The sequence below is a fragment of the Mobula birostris genome, chromosome 1, assembly GCF_030028105.1.
Source record: "Mobula birostris isolate sMobBir1 chromosome 1, sMobBir1.hap1, whole genome shotgun sequence".
NCBI classification, from domain to species: Eukaryota; Metazoa; Chordata; class Chondrichthyes; order Myliobatiformes; family Myliobatidae; genus Mobula; species Mobula birostris.
The window spans coordinates 206545397-206561058 of NC_092370.1; the positions used below are offsets into that span (position 1 = coordinate 206545397).

At 40.8% G+C, this 15662-nt stretch overlaps 1 protein-coding gene across 4 annotated transcripts in view; it reads right to left on the minus strand.

The window, feature by feature from the left end:
• aspg (asparaginase homolog (S. cerevisiae)) overlaps positions 1–15662 on the minus strand; it is an 85550-nt gene that overhangs the window by 40358 nt on the left and 29530 nt on the right. For all 4 annotated transcript variants that reach the window (XM_072269719.1, XM_072269725.1, XM_072269711.1 and 1 more), the window contains exons 4-7: positions 12409–12520; positions 11194–11319; positions 5891–5974; positions 5653–5779 (exon numbers count right to left, since the gene is read on the minus strand). In XM_072269719.1, the coding sequence (XP_072125820.1) occupies positions 5653–5779; positions 5891–5974; positions 11194–11319; positions 12409–12520 (449 nt within the window). The remainder of the gene's footprint in view (positions 1–5652; positions 5780–5890; positions 5975–11193; positions 11320–12408; positions 12521–15662) is intronic.

The window sequence follows — 15662 nt, forward strand, 5'->3', positions numbered from 1 at the left end:
GGTGCTGAGCAAACTTGTGGGCCTAAAGATAGACCAATCACCTGGTCCTGATGGAATACATCCCAGGGTGCTGAAAGAAATGGCAAAGGTTATAGTTGAGGCCTTGGTGATAAGTTAGAGACATAGAAAACCTACAGCACAATACAGGCCCTTCGGCCCACAAAGCTGTGCCAAACAGGTCCCTACCTTAGAACTACCCAGGCTTTACCCATAGCCCTCTATTTTTCTTACCTCCATGTAGCCATCCAGGAGTCTCTTAAAAGACCCTATTGTTTCCACCACCGCCGCTGGCAGCCCATTCCACGCACTCACCATTCTCTGCATAAAAAACTTACCCCTGATATCTCCTCTGTACCTACTTCCAAGCACCTTAAAACTATGCCCTCTCGTGCTAGCTATTTCAGCCGTGGGGAAAAGCCTCTGACTATCCACACGATCAATGCCTCTCATTATCCTGTACACCTCTATCAAGTCACCTCTCATCCTCCATCGCTCCAAGGAGAAAAGGCCGAGTTCACTCAACCTATCCTCATAAGGCATGCGCCCCAATCCAGGCAACATCCTTGTAAATCTCCTCTGCATCCTTTCGATGGTTTCCACGTCCTTCTTATAGTGAGGTGACCAGAATTGAACACAGTACTCCAGTCTCACTAAGGTCCTATACAGCTGCAACATTACCTCTCGGCTCTTAAACTCAATCCCACGATTGACGAAGGCCAATGCATCGTATGCCTTCTTAAACACAGAGTCAACCTGCCAAAATTCTTTTGAATCTGGGCAGGTCCCGTCAGATTGGAAGAAGGTGACTATCATGTCACTGTTCAAAAACAGAGGTAGACTAAAGGCAGGTAACTATAGGCCAGTTAGTTTAACATCTGTAGTTGGGAAAATGCTATCATTTTGGTATCATAAAAGAAGAAATCGAGAGGCATCTGAAAAGAAATGGATCAATCATGCAGCCACAGCATGGATTCAGCAAAGGAAGGTCCTGTTTGACAAACTTACTGGAGTTCTTTGAGGATATAATGAACAGTGGATAGAGAGGAACAGACGGATGTTATTTACTTGGATTTCCAAGAAAGTGTTCAATAAGGTGTCACATAAAAGACTTATCCATTAGATAAGGATGCATTGAGTTGGGGGTGATGTATTGAGGATTGCTAACTAATAGAAACCAGAGAGTTGCGATACATGGGTGTTACTCTGGTTGGCAATCAGTGGTGAGCAGCGTACTGCGGGGTCGGTGCTGGGCCCGCAACTGTTCACGATATACATTAACGATTTGGAAGAGGGACTGGGTGTAGTGCATCTAAGTTTGCTGGTGACACTAAATTGAGTGGAAAAGCAAATTGCACAGAGGATACAGAGAGTTTGCAGAGAGATATATAGATAGGTTAAGTGAGTGGGCAACAGTCTGGCAGACAGAGTACAATGTTGATAAATGCAAGGTCATCCACTCTGGAAGGAGAAGTGGAAGATCAGATTATAATTTAAATGATAAAAATAAATTGCAGCATGCTGCTGTGCAGAACGACTTGGGAGTGTCTGTGCATGAATCGTGAAGAGGTTGGTTTGCAAGTACAGCAGGCTATCAAGAAGGCAAATGGAATGTTGGCCTTCATTGCTGGAGGGATTGAATTTAAGAGCAGGGAGGTTATGCGACAACTGAATATGGTACTGATGAGGCCACATCCAGAGTACTGCTTGCAGTTCTGGTCTCCTTGCATCAGGAAGGATATATCCTGTCTAGGAAGCCTCCAACCTGAAGGCACGAACATAGCTTTCTCCTTCCGGTAACTCTTTCTCTTTCCCCCTCTTTTCCACACTCTAGCCTCTTAACCCTTTCATCAACCTGCCAATCAACTCCCCTGGTGCCCCTCCTTCCCTTTCTCCCATGGTCAATTCTCCTCTATCAGATTCCTTCTCCAGCCCTCTACCTTTCAAACCCACCTGGCTTCACCCATCCCCTCCCCCCACCTTTTTATCCTGGTGTTTCCTCCTTCCTTTCCAGTCCTAAAGCGCTGATGTTTTGGCCCATGGCTTTTTATTCCTCTCCATAGATGTTGCCTGACTTGTTGACTTCCTCCAGCACTGTGTGTGCGTTACTCCAGGTTTCCAGCATCAGCAGAATCCCGTTTATGAGAAGGGCTAGGCACAAGTTTGTGATAGACCCAAGCTTATAATACTATGAAAGTAATCCATGAATAGCAAATCAAAGAAGTAGAAATGTTTGAGTATAAATAAAACTTTGGATTTTATAATATGCTCAAGCCATTCATTACACACTAATTTGCTACAGACTATTGGCTTTTGCATTAGAATTTATTGAGAATCCATTTTGCTACAGCACTCTGTATCAGACCTGGGAGGAATTAAAACTAAGTTGTATATTTGTTGCTGAGACATTAGCCTTAAGAATTAGACTCAACCAGGAGGTGGAACTTGGAATAAGTAAGCTAAAGCTAAATCATATAGAAAGTGAAATAAAAGGAGAGAGGAGGAGAGATATAGAGAGGGAGTTATTAAAAATGTACTTCACTTTTTCAAGTTGCCAATAATAATTAAAATGTGACAAGTGATACATAACTTCTATGGCCAAAAAGAACAGTTACTAATAGACAAAGCACCTAGTCATTGAGAAATTACAAATCTAAACATCTTTTGGCACACTCAGTGGGTTTCGATACTACAGGTTACACAAGGTCCATGTATTTCAATGGCAAGACTTTTGGTGAATTATGTGCTAGTGCAATTTCCAGAGTGGAGAGTTCAGAAAGCAATTTCCCAATTTCTGAGCTTACCATTAAGCTATTTTGTGACAATCATCTCTGATAGCAAAGAAATGCGAATTCTAGGATTTTACCCAATTACAGAACATACTTAATTTGATCACAATTACAAGAGATTACCTAAACCATGCCTTCTAAATAAAGCTTTGAAATAAATGTCATTGTAATTCTGTTCGCTAATGATTTCAGTGCACAAGTTTAAGATCTCTGCTTTTTATCTTTAATTTGTGAATTGCTTTAAACAAAAAAATAGAAGCAGTTTGCTGCCAAGGAGATTGAATGTATTGGTAGTATTTGACTCCTCATTTTTGAAAACAGGAAGCCTCCTAGAGAACAAAACAAATAAGAGATTTAATTTTCTGCCACAGGTGGCAATCCATAATTCCACATTGTTCACCGATTCACAATTTTAAGGAGAAGGAAACAGACACTTTTTGGAATGTTGGGGTGGAGAGTAGCAAGGGAGATAATTACAAATTCAATGGTGGCCAAGATTTAAAAAATCTGGCAAAACTGATTCAAACAAATAAATCTTATGATACAAAGTTTGGGATTATAATTTAATTGTGGTCTTCTCAGCCTTCAAATTTGATAATCAATTTGTCAGCAACGTGACAAAATAAGTAGCTTAATAATAAGGCATTACACAGAAAAGAGAAAGTAACTACATTGATTTTTTAAGGGAAATGAATAAGATTTAGAATTGCTTCTTTCCACTGACTTTGAACAAATTGTTTTGAAATGCTGAGGGCATGAAGAGGATATTTTTTCTATCTAGCTCAGCATAGTATTTCTAAGTGTCATAACCAGTTTCATACTGGTTCCATATACATTCAGGGGTCACTTTATTAGGTACATCTGCTTATTAATGCAAATATCTAATTGACCAATCACATTGCAGCAACTAATGCTTAAAAGCATGCAGACACGTCAAGAAGTTCAGTTGTTGTTCAGACCAAGCATCAGAATGGGAAACGTGATCCAAGTGACTTTGACTGTGGAATGACTGTTAGTATCAGACGGGGTGGTTCAAGTATCTTAGAAACTGATCTCCTGGGATTTTCACGCACAAGTCTCAAGAATTTACAGAGAATGGTGCGAGAAACAAAAAACCTCCAGTGAGCGGAAGTTCTGTGGGTGAAAATGCCTTGTTAATGAGAGAGGTCAGAAAATGGCTAGACTGCTTCAAGCTGATAGGAAGGTGACAGTAACTCAGATAATCACACATTATAACAGTGTCGTGCAGAAATGCATCTCTGAACACTCAACATGTTGAACCTTAAAGTGGATGGGCTACAACAGCAGAAGACCACAAACATAAATATTAAAGTAAAAATATTACACTGGCTTAATTTATGAGGAGGGAAGGAAGGGTTTAGAGTTGCAATTAAAAACTGCCAACTCTGCAATCATAGCAGCAGTCCATAACTGTGGGACAAGTATAGGAAAAATCCAAAAACAAGAGGTTAATGTCTGCTGTAGCTTTGCATAGAATCCAACACAAATCTTCTGTACTCCACCCTTCTGCTCATAGTTCACAGCATTTACTGAAAAATTCAGGACACTTAGCACAACAAGCAGCCTCTGAACAAAGGGAACCAATTGATATTTCAAGTTAATGACCTGTCATCAAATCATTGCCCCGAAATATTATTTGCTTCGCTCCACATGTACAGCTGTTCAGACAGCACATGCTCAATTTCAGATTTCCATCATCAGTGTTACTTTTCAGTTTTAGCATTTAGTTCTGTTAATATCTGCATTTATTTTAAATTCAGATAACTCCCCTGCATGTGTTAGTGATAACAATTTCTTATTTATCTTCCCTTTCTTGAAGATTTGTTTTACATTTCCTTTCACTGATGGGACTTTTTTTTTTTAAAACTATTAGATCAAGTTAAAATATACATTTTGATTTCCATAGACTGCTAAGTACTCATATTTGATGGAGGTTAATACCTGCTTGGAGAGGTTATTTGAACCCACTGTCAAGGACAAAATCTATAGTAGATCTTGCTGTGGTCATAATACAGGACTAATGCAGTTGTTTTTGCAGTATGCTATCTACACTCTGGACACTTTATTGGGTACCTTATGTATCTAACAAAATAGCCACAGTGTACATTCTGCAGTTACCCTGTTCCAAAAAGGAATCCCTGCTAACACCAGATAATATCTGTGTACTCTAATGTACTACATCTTTACTTCTACCTTAATACCAGGTGAATTCCTCAGCTAAATAACTGTTTGCATACTTATAAATATATAAAAGTTATAAACTAAAGTTCCTCTTCTTAAAAACAAAACTTGAGAGGAGAAATGAAAGAGGATCAGGAAAAGTCTGTAAGCAGCAGATTCTCTTGGAGGTTCAGTCCTGGAGAACTACACTCTCGAATGTTGAGTTTTGTATCATGAAACCACTTGATAAAACATAACTAGATATTTCTTTACATTAAGCACTAGTCATGGATGGCTAGTTGAGATTTCATATGAATTAGGTCATAATTAAAGTATCATGGGACACACTCAAAAATATATACCTGCACGATGAATATATGCTTAATTTGTCCATTTTGTCTAATAATAAAAGCAGCATGCACTTGGACTATCTGTCTAGTTTACTCAGCCAGTTACTAAAAAAAATGGCAGGTATTTAAGTTAGTTACTTTAATGTTTATTAACATTAGCTACTTGCATTCAGCAAATCCATAATATAAGCGATTCAAAGATTTTCTATGTGTTCCACATTTGCAAAAATAATGCCATTACTAAATCACACCCAATATTCATGGAATGATATTTAAAAATTATGTACAGAGTACTTAAACTTGATAAACAATTGGGGCTATACAAATGCATTTACCTTTAATTTCTACTTCAGCATTGACAAGTGGCCGCATATTTGGTGAGGTAAATGCAGAAAAACTTGCAGAATCTATTTTTGTCACTTGATTTCCTCTGTACAACTTGTGTTGAAAGTAGAGACCAACCTAAATAATTTAACACAAAAATCAGTAATGCATATTAGTAAAGATATCAGTTTTCAAATTACCAAGTCAACCAGACTGGACCCTTCATTTCATCAGAAGCTGCGTGCTTACCTCTGGGATCACAAACTGGCCAGCAATCAGCAACGCCCCAAGTAAATTATCGTGGCCATCATTTCTCATCTCATAGATGGGAACCTAAAACAATGCAATGTTAAAAACAGAAATGATTAAAGGAAATTGATAAAGAAAGTCTGGTTCGATGACTTGAATTTGAGTGAATTAATTTCTTTTTGAAAAAACTTTGCAGTCCATTTCCTTTCATTGCATTTTTATCTTCCTCCTGTCGCATTGCACTGGCCAACCTAATGACTGCTGGAATTTGTTTTGCTCTGTTAGAAAAGACACTGGTCATACAAAAGGCACTTGATAAAATCCTTCATAAGTGACTAAGTCCAGGGATATAGATGCAACAGACAAGCTTCAAGGAATACTTGACCAAAATATGAATTTCAGAAGGCCAGGAATACAAGAACCAATACTAATGTTTTGGTACTTTGTTATATTTCAATTGTTAAATATTGTCCACCTCATACATGTATAAAGGTGTGTATTTTTAGGATCTGTGTCTAAGATTTCCTTTTGCATGCTTGTATCCATCAAGTAAACACTTAAACTGTCTATTTTGATAGGGTAGAGCAGGTGTATGTGGTACTGTGGAAAATCCTGCATATTCCCTAGGATATGGACAAGAAGTAACAGGCAGCATGTTATGCACTTCGTGACAAAGAACCTCAATGACCAAAAAGCTTCCCAATATACTTATGGACTGAAGTGTTCTGGACTCGGCCTGCTTTCAGGCCTGGTGCACAGAGCTAACCTCATCGGGCTCTCATACCCTGGAGTCAGGCAGTGCAGTCTCAAGCATTGGGGCTTCAGGCAATATAGTGTGGGGGCGGGGGGGCACATCCTGACAGCCAGCAAGCACAGGGACATACTCTTCCCTTCTGAGAAAATTGTCAAGGACTTAAGTTAATCTGACAAGGTGAAATTTAAATGGGGTGGACACAGAACAACTTAACTCTATTCAGCTTGAATTTTAACTTCACAACTGCATTCACATGACATCCACAGAATCCAGGGATCAATTTCTGCTTCACATTACCTGTTCTTTCTCTGTAAAAGTTCTACCTCTGTCAATATCTTTTTCAGCTTTCATAAATGAATATACTTGCACTTGTTACAAAATCAGAAAACTCTGCGAGTGTTCTGTTGTGTGCATTAGGGATGGATGATAAAATCCAGTAATTAGTATTTATTAAAGCCCTCATTCCAGCTTGCTCCAGAATGTATCCAAATCCAGGTACTTCAACTTCTGCTATAGTATTGCCAAACATCAGGCACATTTAAGAATGCAAGATTCAAAGTTACAGAATTAAAGTCTTTAAACAGACAAATAAGAGTTGTAAAAATTGATCTAAATATACTAACATTTTGCCAACAGACTGCTGGCATGGTGCTTTTGTAGTTGAATGACTGCATAATTTGCCTCTCACACCATCATTGGAGTCAGGTCGAAGATGAGGCCCCAGAAGCACTTTGCACCAAACCCTTCAGATTCTACCTGTTACCTGAATGGGATCACTGACCCGGATTGAAATGTACATACATACAATTTTTTCCCTCCTCCACTTTATTAATGAACTGATATCACTCATGTTTTGCATTAATTTGCATTTTACTTTTTAAAACAATTTCTGAATATTTCAATCATTTTAAAATGCCTCTGATCATTGTTTAGAAGCAGTCAAATGACCTTCAATGGCAGCAAGCAGTCAAAAGGGCTTTGGGGTCGGTGTAGGATTTAGGATCCACTGCCCAAGGGTTGTCACTGACTGCATCCTTCTCTGTGCTGCCTGATGCCTACTATAATGAAGACCCAAGTTTTATGGGCCCCACAAGGCTGCAGATGCTGCTGGGGAGGGGGGAGAAAGAGGTAGGAAGAGGCAAGACAATTCTACATGATTCAGTTGAGTTAGTTTCCAAAATAACAAATTTTATAACATTTGGAATATGGTTAAACTTTGACCCATTCTGCTCCTACAAATCTGTGCCCTGAAAAGATTAGGGGGGATTGCAAGTATGAAGGAGATGGAGAGGTTTCAAGCACACACCGATGAGCTGAGTGAATGGTGCCAGTGTGGCAGATGAAATCCAATGCTAAAAAGGGCTCCTGCACTTTGGTGTACATCACAGAAAAGCAGAGCATGCAATTTGAATTTTGCATGTGATATTTTAATCCCCGAAAAATTCAATGCATTTTGATTTATCAACATAATGACAGATGGATTTGCATCATGCTGAAAGTTCAACCCAATTAAAGTAACTAACAAGGTTCCCCTCCTATACCTTATCCACATTAACAGCACTGAAAGCCCATTAATTAGAATTACTGGTTTCCTGAACGCTCATTGCAATTTCATAGGTCATGGGAAAATGTCTATTTCTTTTATTGATACCAGAATTCATTTTTTTTTTTTATATACATAAGTGTCTAATTATCCACTTACGTGATTGTATTTGAACTTAATATAATAAAAGTTTGGCATTTCCATTACTAATTTGGTAAATTAATTAATAAGTTTTCATATTATAAGACAATAAGATATGAGAGAAGAATTAGTCTACTCAGCCCATCAAGTCTGCTGAGCCATTCCATCATGGCTGATTTATTATCCTTATCAACTCCATTCTCCTGCCTTATCCCTGTAACCTTTGACATGCTGACTAACCAAGAACCTGCCAGCCCCTGCTTTAAATATACTCAATGACATGGCCTCCACAACCATCTATGGCAATGAATTCCACACATGCATCACCCTCAGGCTCCCCACCTATGTTCCAAATGAATGTCCCTCTATTCAGTGGCCACACCCTCTGGCCCTACACTCTCCACATCCACTATCTCGGCCTTTCAATATTCGGGAGGTTTCAATAAGATTCCCACCCTCCTCCACCACCGCCCCCCCCCCCCCAAAATTCTTCTGAACTCCAGCGAGTACTGGCCAAGTGCTGTCAAACACTCCTCGTAGGTTAAGCCTTTCAATCCTGGAATCATTCTCACAAACCTCCCCTGGACTCCCTCCAATGCCAGCGTATCCTTTCTCAGCTAAGGGGCCAAAAACTGCTCACAATTCTCCTTGTGCAGTCTGACCAATGTTTTATAAAGTCTCATCATTACATCCTTACTTTAATATTCTAGTCCTATTGAAATGAATGCTAAAATTGCATTTGCCTTCCTTACCACTGGCTCAACGTGCAAGTTAACCTTTAGGTAATCCTGCACAAGGACTCCCAAATCCTTTTGTACCTCTGGGTTTTGAATTTTCTCCCCACTTAGAAAACAGTCTATACCTTTATTTCTTCTACCCAAGTGAATGACCATACATTTTCAGACACTACATTTCATCTGCCACTTCTTTGCCCATTCTCCCAATCTGTCCAAGTCCTTCTGCAGACTCCCTGCTTCCTCAACACTATCTGCCCTTGTCTGCAAACTTAGCCACAAAGCCATCAATTCCATCATCTAAATCACTGACATATAATATGGAAGAAAAGCAGTCCCAATACAGGGCTCTACAGAACACCACAAGTCCTCAGTACCCAACCAGAGTAGGCCCTCTTTATTCTGACACTTTGTATCCTCCAATCAGCCGGTCTTTTATCCATTCTAGATTTTTTTCCTGTAATACCATGGGCTCTTATTTTGTTAAGCAGCCCCATGTGTGGCACCTTGTCAAAGGCCTTCTGATAATCTAAGCACACAACATCCACTGACTGTCCTGCCTGTTACTTCCTCAAAGAATTCCAACAGATACGTCAGGCAAGATTTCCCCCCCGAAGGAAACCACGTTGACTTTGGCTTACTTTATTATGCGACTCCAAGTAACTAGAAAGTCATCCTTAGTAATGGACTCCAACATCTTCCCACTGAAGTCAGGCTAACTGGTCTATAATTTCCTTTCTTTTGCTTTTCTCCCTACTCAGAGTGGAGAGACGCATATGCAATTCTCTAGTTCTCCTATACCATTCCAGAATCCAGTAATTCTTGAAAGATGATTACTAACAATATCTTCAGCTACTTCTTTCAGAAACCTGGGGGGGGGGGGTCTATCCAGGTGCCTTATTTATCTTCATTTCCCAAAACACCTTCTCCTTAGTAATAGTAATGACACTCACTTCTGCCCCCAACTCTCAAATTTCTGGCATTCTGTTAGTGTCTTCCACAGACATCAGTCTATCAGGTTCATCCACTATTTCTTTGTCCCTCATTACTACCTCTCCAGTGGTCTAGAATCCACTCTCACCCCTTATTCTTTTATATCTGGAAAAAAATGTGGTTCGTGTGTTGTTTTTTTTTCTTTTACAAAAGTTGCCTTCTGTTGGCTTTTAAAAAGCTTCCCAATTCTCTAATTTCCAAGTTCGACAATATTATAAGCTAATTTTTGCCTTCGTACTGTCTTTTGACATTCCTTGTTACCTAGTTGCCTCATCCTCCCTTTAGAATAATTCTTCTTCTTTAGGATGCATCAATTTGCACCTTCCGAATTGCTCCCAGAAACTCCAGCCATTGCTAATCTACTACCATCCCTGCTAGTGTCCCCTGCCAATCAACTTTAGCCAGCTCCTCGCTCAAGCCACTAATGCCTTTTACTCCACTGCAATACTGATACATCTATTTTCTCCCTTTCAAACTGCTGGGTAAATTTTATCATTATGATCACTACCTCCCAAGGGCTCCTTTTCTTTAAACTCCCTAATTTAATCTGGTCTATTACATGACAGCCAATCTAGAATTGTCTTTCCCCTAGTGGGCTCAACCACAAGCTGCTCTAAAAAGCCAACTCGACAATTCTACAAATTCCCTCTTAGAATCCAGCACCAATCTGGCTTTCCTATATACTAGCATATTGAAATCCTCCATGACTATCGTAACATTGCCCGTATTACATGCCTTTTCTATTTCCTGTTTAAATTTATATCTCACATCCTGGCTACTGTTCAGAAGCCTGTATACAACTCCCCATCAGGGAGTTTTTAACCCTTGTAGTTTCTTAACTCTACATCTTCCAGTCCTATGCCAGTTCTTTCCAAGGATGTGATCTAATTTCTTATCAACTGATCCAGCCCACCCTGCCTACCTGTTTGTTCTTCCAATACAAGGTGTGTCCTTGGATGTTAATAAAGGTGGCACTTGAAAATTAACCCAAGTCAGAAGCCTACAGGAACTAAACAATTTCTATCTACTGTATACCTTTTAAAGACCTATACAAATCCCAGGAGTACTGTTCTTAACATAGTACGCGAAATCTAAATCACTATCTTTCCTTGTAAAGATCTGACTCACTACAACTTACTTGTGAACCAGTCAGGATGATGGGTTTTCCTTGATTCTCACACATGAATGAAAGGGCAGAAGCAGTGTAAGCCATGGTATCTGTTCCATGAAGGATCACAAAGCCACTGTATTCTTGGTAGCGAGCCTGGCAATACACAAAAAGAAAACAAAGCTTAGAAAACTGCAGAGCTATGAGACTGGCTTCCGATCTATGGCTTGCAAGTTGATTTGTGAGGAACAGACATATCAAATTTCACCTCAACAGTGTAAATCTCACTTACATCTTCTATTCTATATGCCAGGCATTTCGAATCATTCCTATCATGCTGCTGAAAGGGCAGTGACACAACTAGCACAGGAAATTAGAGTGCTTGATGTTACTCACTTGAAGTGTTTTAATCTGATACAAAGCAGGATTTTCTGATGTCTAATTTGTCCCCACCGTTCAATATCACTGGCCAGTGTACAGGAATGATGAAACCTCCAACACTTCATAGTCCAAAGTGCTCAAGGGAAATTTGGAAACCCAAGCTCGTTTGCAAATTTACTGGTACATTCAAAGCTCTTGACAGCAATATTGACCAACAACAGCAATGTATGATTTTATAACTTTTAATACTACCTTAGAGCTTTGAAAATGTTAAACAAATCATCCAGGAAATTCCATGCCATTTCTAGTACTAAACAGTTAACCCACTGATTTTGTTTTTAAACCAGGAAACTGATAAGAGCTTAATGCTATGATAACAAATTATTTAAGAGGAAACAGCTCTGATAGCTTGAAGGAACACTCCTGCATCAGTTCCTGTTGTGTCAATCAAGAATCCTAAATCAGAATCATCGTATGTTGAATTATGTCCACTTAAGTTGAAGATGGAACAGAAAAGCAGGGTACATCAGTACTTAAGTCTGCAAATATTAAGTGGTTTTAAGCCAACACCATACAAAAATAAAACCACAATCCCAATAATACCAGCTTTCTACTGACTAAAGACAATCTGACCCAAGACTAGGTTACCTTTGTGCGGCTATAACTTCATCAGTTTTGGAGAGAAAGCCCACTCAGAGCTTAAACAGCAGAAACTGATCAGATCCAGGTTTTGAGCCAAATTCCTGTCAGGCAGCAAGAGATCTGCCCCAAGACAATCATTCCCTCAATGCAGGAATTTTAAACCTCTGCTACTTATTGGTCCTATAAAATTCTCTGAAATACCCGACTCAAGTCTCAACTTACCTCTATATCAAGAGCAATTTTAGCCCAGTCATCTGTGGTCATGTTACAGGAGTCCAGCAAAGGTGAATATTCAATTACTGAGTACACAATCCTTTTGTTTGACCTTGTACAACTGCAAAACAAACACCAATACTTCATTTCTAACAAATATATGCGCTCTATAATGATTCATTGATGATACACAGAAGAAACTCAGCTCATGTTGTGCCATGCTATTAAACAAGTAAATGCCAACTTAAACTAATCCCTTCTGATGCCATCTGACTAGAGTTTCACAAAGCTGCAATGAAACTTATTGACTCTTGAACTCAATGCTTAAAATATAATAAAGTATACCATACTTTATCAACATATCAACCTACACAGCCACCTTCAGGAAGCTATGAACTTGGACACCGAGATCCCTCTACATCCACACTATTAAGGGTCTTGCCAATAACTGCGTACTTTCACTCTACATTAGGTCTATCAAACTGATACCTCACACTTGACCACATTAAACTCCACTTGTGATTTCTCCATCCTATATCTGTAACTGATCTAAACCCTGCTCTACATTTTAGCAATCTTCTAAACTACCTACAACACTACAAACCTGTATCATTTGTGGATTCAATAACCCAAACTACATTTCTATCCAAGTCAATTATATGTCAACCTCCAGAGCACCACATAACATCAAAAGATGTAAGCACTCTGCAGGTTGCTCGGGATTGGAAAATAGACGTGGATTTGGAAAAAGCTTGTGTTTCCCCTAGACATTGCGGCTACAACACTCTGGCCAGACATGGTCCTGTGGTCCACAACAGCCAAGCTGGCATATGTTGTGAAATTGACAGTACCATGGGAAGATGGTGTTGAAGAAGCTTATGAGAGGGAAAAGACCAAGTACTCTGAACTGACAACTGAAGCTGCCTGGAATGGCAGGAAGACCAAGATTTTCCCTGTAGAAGTGGGATGCAGGGGACTCGTTACTACATCTATGACCAGTCTATTGAAGAAGATGGGGGTGAGGGGTCACTCCCTCCAACAAGCAACCAAATCCTTGTCAAATGCAGCAGAAGAACACAGCAATTGGATTTGGATTAAAAGGAAAGACAACAACTGGGCTGCAAGATGAAGACAGAAGGGTATGGAACTGAGGGGGGTGTATCTGGGACGCCAGGTAGCAGCGTTGAGCCATCTGGAGACATCGTGGGCTTATCAACGAAACGTCAAAGGAGGAGGGTGCCCACCTGATGACCCCGATGACGTACCTACCCTCCCTGTCACCACTCCAAACCCACTGCCAACATCGAGAGTGCCAACTTACCATAGGGATTGAAACATCAAGTCCTAGTAGTTCTACTGGAATACCAGCCAGAACAAGTCCCATTAACCATGACCACGACCACCCTGCGTTCTCTCTGGCAAGCCAATCTCAGATCCAAATGGCAAAGTCACTGCAGATCAAATGCAACTTAATCTCCAGGATGAACTGACCTAGTGGGACCATGTTAAACACCTTACTAAAATCCATACAGACAACATCCACCGCACTAACCTCAATCATCTTCACCACATCCTTGAAAAACTCAAATCAAGTTAGCAAGATAGAGCCTGCCACACATAAAGCCACACTAACTGTCCTTAAGGCAATGTTTTCCCAAATTCTAATAAATCCTGTCACTAAGAATCCTCTCCAACTTATTACTTATTGAGATACCACACGGAATGAACCCTTCAAGCCATGCTGCCCAGCAACCCAAGTCTAACCATGGGACAATTTACAATGACCAGTTAACCTGTGAAAAGAAACCAGAGTACCTGGAGGAAACCACACAATCACAGGGAGAACATACAAACTACTTACAGACAGCAGCAGGAATTGAACATGCGTCACTGGTACTGTAAATCGTTGTGCTAATCACTACACTATTCAAAATATTCTGCAGATGCTGGGGTCAAAGCAACACTCATCAACTCCTGAGACCTTTCATCCTCAGCCGATAAACTCATAATTCCCACACCCTGCACGGCTCAGTTTTACCTCCTCCCCAAGATCCACAAGCCTGACTGTCCCGGTAGACCCATAGTTTCTGCCTGCTCCACCAAACTTGTATCTGCCTACCTGGACTCCATTTTGTCACCCATAATTCAGTCCCTCCCCACCTACATCCAGGATACATCCCATACCCTCCACCTCTTCAATAACTTCCAGTTCCCCGGTCCCGACCGCTTCATTTTCATTATGGATGTCCAATCCTTATACACCTCCATTCCCCATCAAGAAGGCCTCAAAGCCCTCCGCTACTTTCTGGACAATAGACCTCACCAGTTCCCCATCACCACTACCCTCCTCCAGTTGGTGGAACTGGTACTCACACTTAATAATTTCTCTTTTGGCTCTTCCCACATTCTTCAGACCAAGGGTGTAGCTATGGGCACTCGCATGGGCCACAGCTATGCCTGCCTCTTCGTTGGTTATGTGGAACAGTCTATGCTCCAAACCCATACTGGTACTGCTCCCCAACTTTTCCTTCACGACATTGATGACTACATTGGTGCTGCTTCCTGCATCCATGCTGAGCTCATTAATTTCATCGACTTTACTTCAAACTTCCACCCAGCCCTCAAATTCACTTGGTCTATCTCAGACACTTCTCTCCCCTTTCTCGACCTCTCGGTCTCCATCTCTGGAGACAGACTGTCCACTGACATCTTCTACAAGCCCACTGACTCTCATAACTACCTCGACTATACCTCTTCCCACCCTGCCACATGCAAAAATGCCATTCCCTATTCCTAGTTCCTCCGTCTCCGCCAAATCTGCTCCCGGGATGAGGCTTCCCATTCCAGGACATCTCAAATGTCCTCTTTCTTTAAGGATCGTGGTTTCCTTTCTGCCGTTATCAATGATGCCCTTACCTGCATCTCCTCTATTTCCGGCACTTCGGCCCTCACCCCATCCTCCCACCACCACAACAGGGCCAGAGTTCCCCTTGTCTTCACCTATCACCCCACCAGCCTCCGGATCCAGCACATTATCCTCCGCAACTTCCGCCACCTTCAACAGGATCCCACCACTAAGCACATCTTTCCCTCTCCACCCCTCTCCGCTTTCCACAGGGATCGTTCCCTCCGCGACTCCCTGGTCCACACATCACTCCACATGGATCTCCCACCTGGCACTTATCCCTGTAAGCTCAAGTGCTACACCTGCCCCTACACCTCCTCTCTTGTCACCATTCAGGGCCCCAAACAGTCCTTCCAGG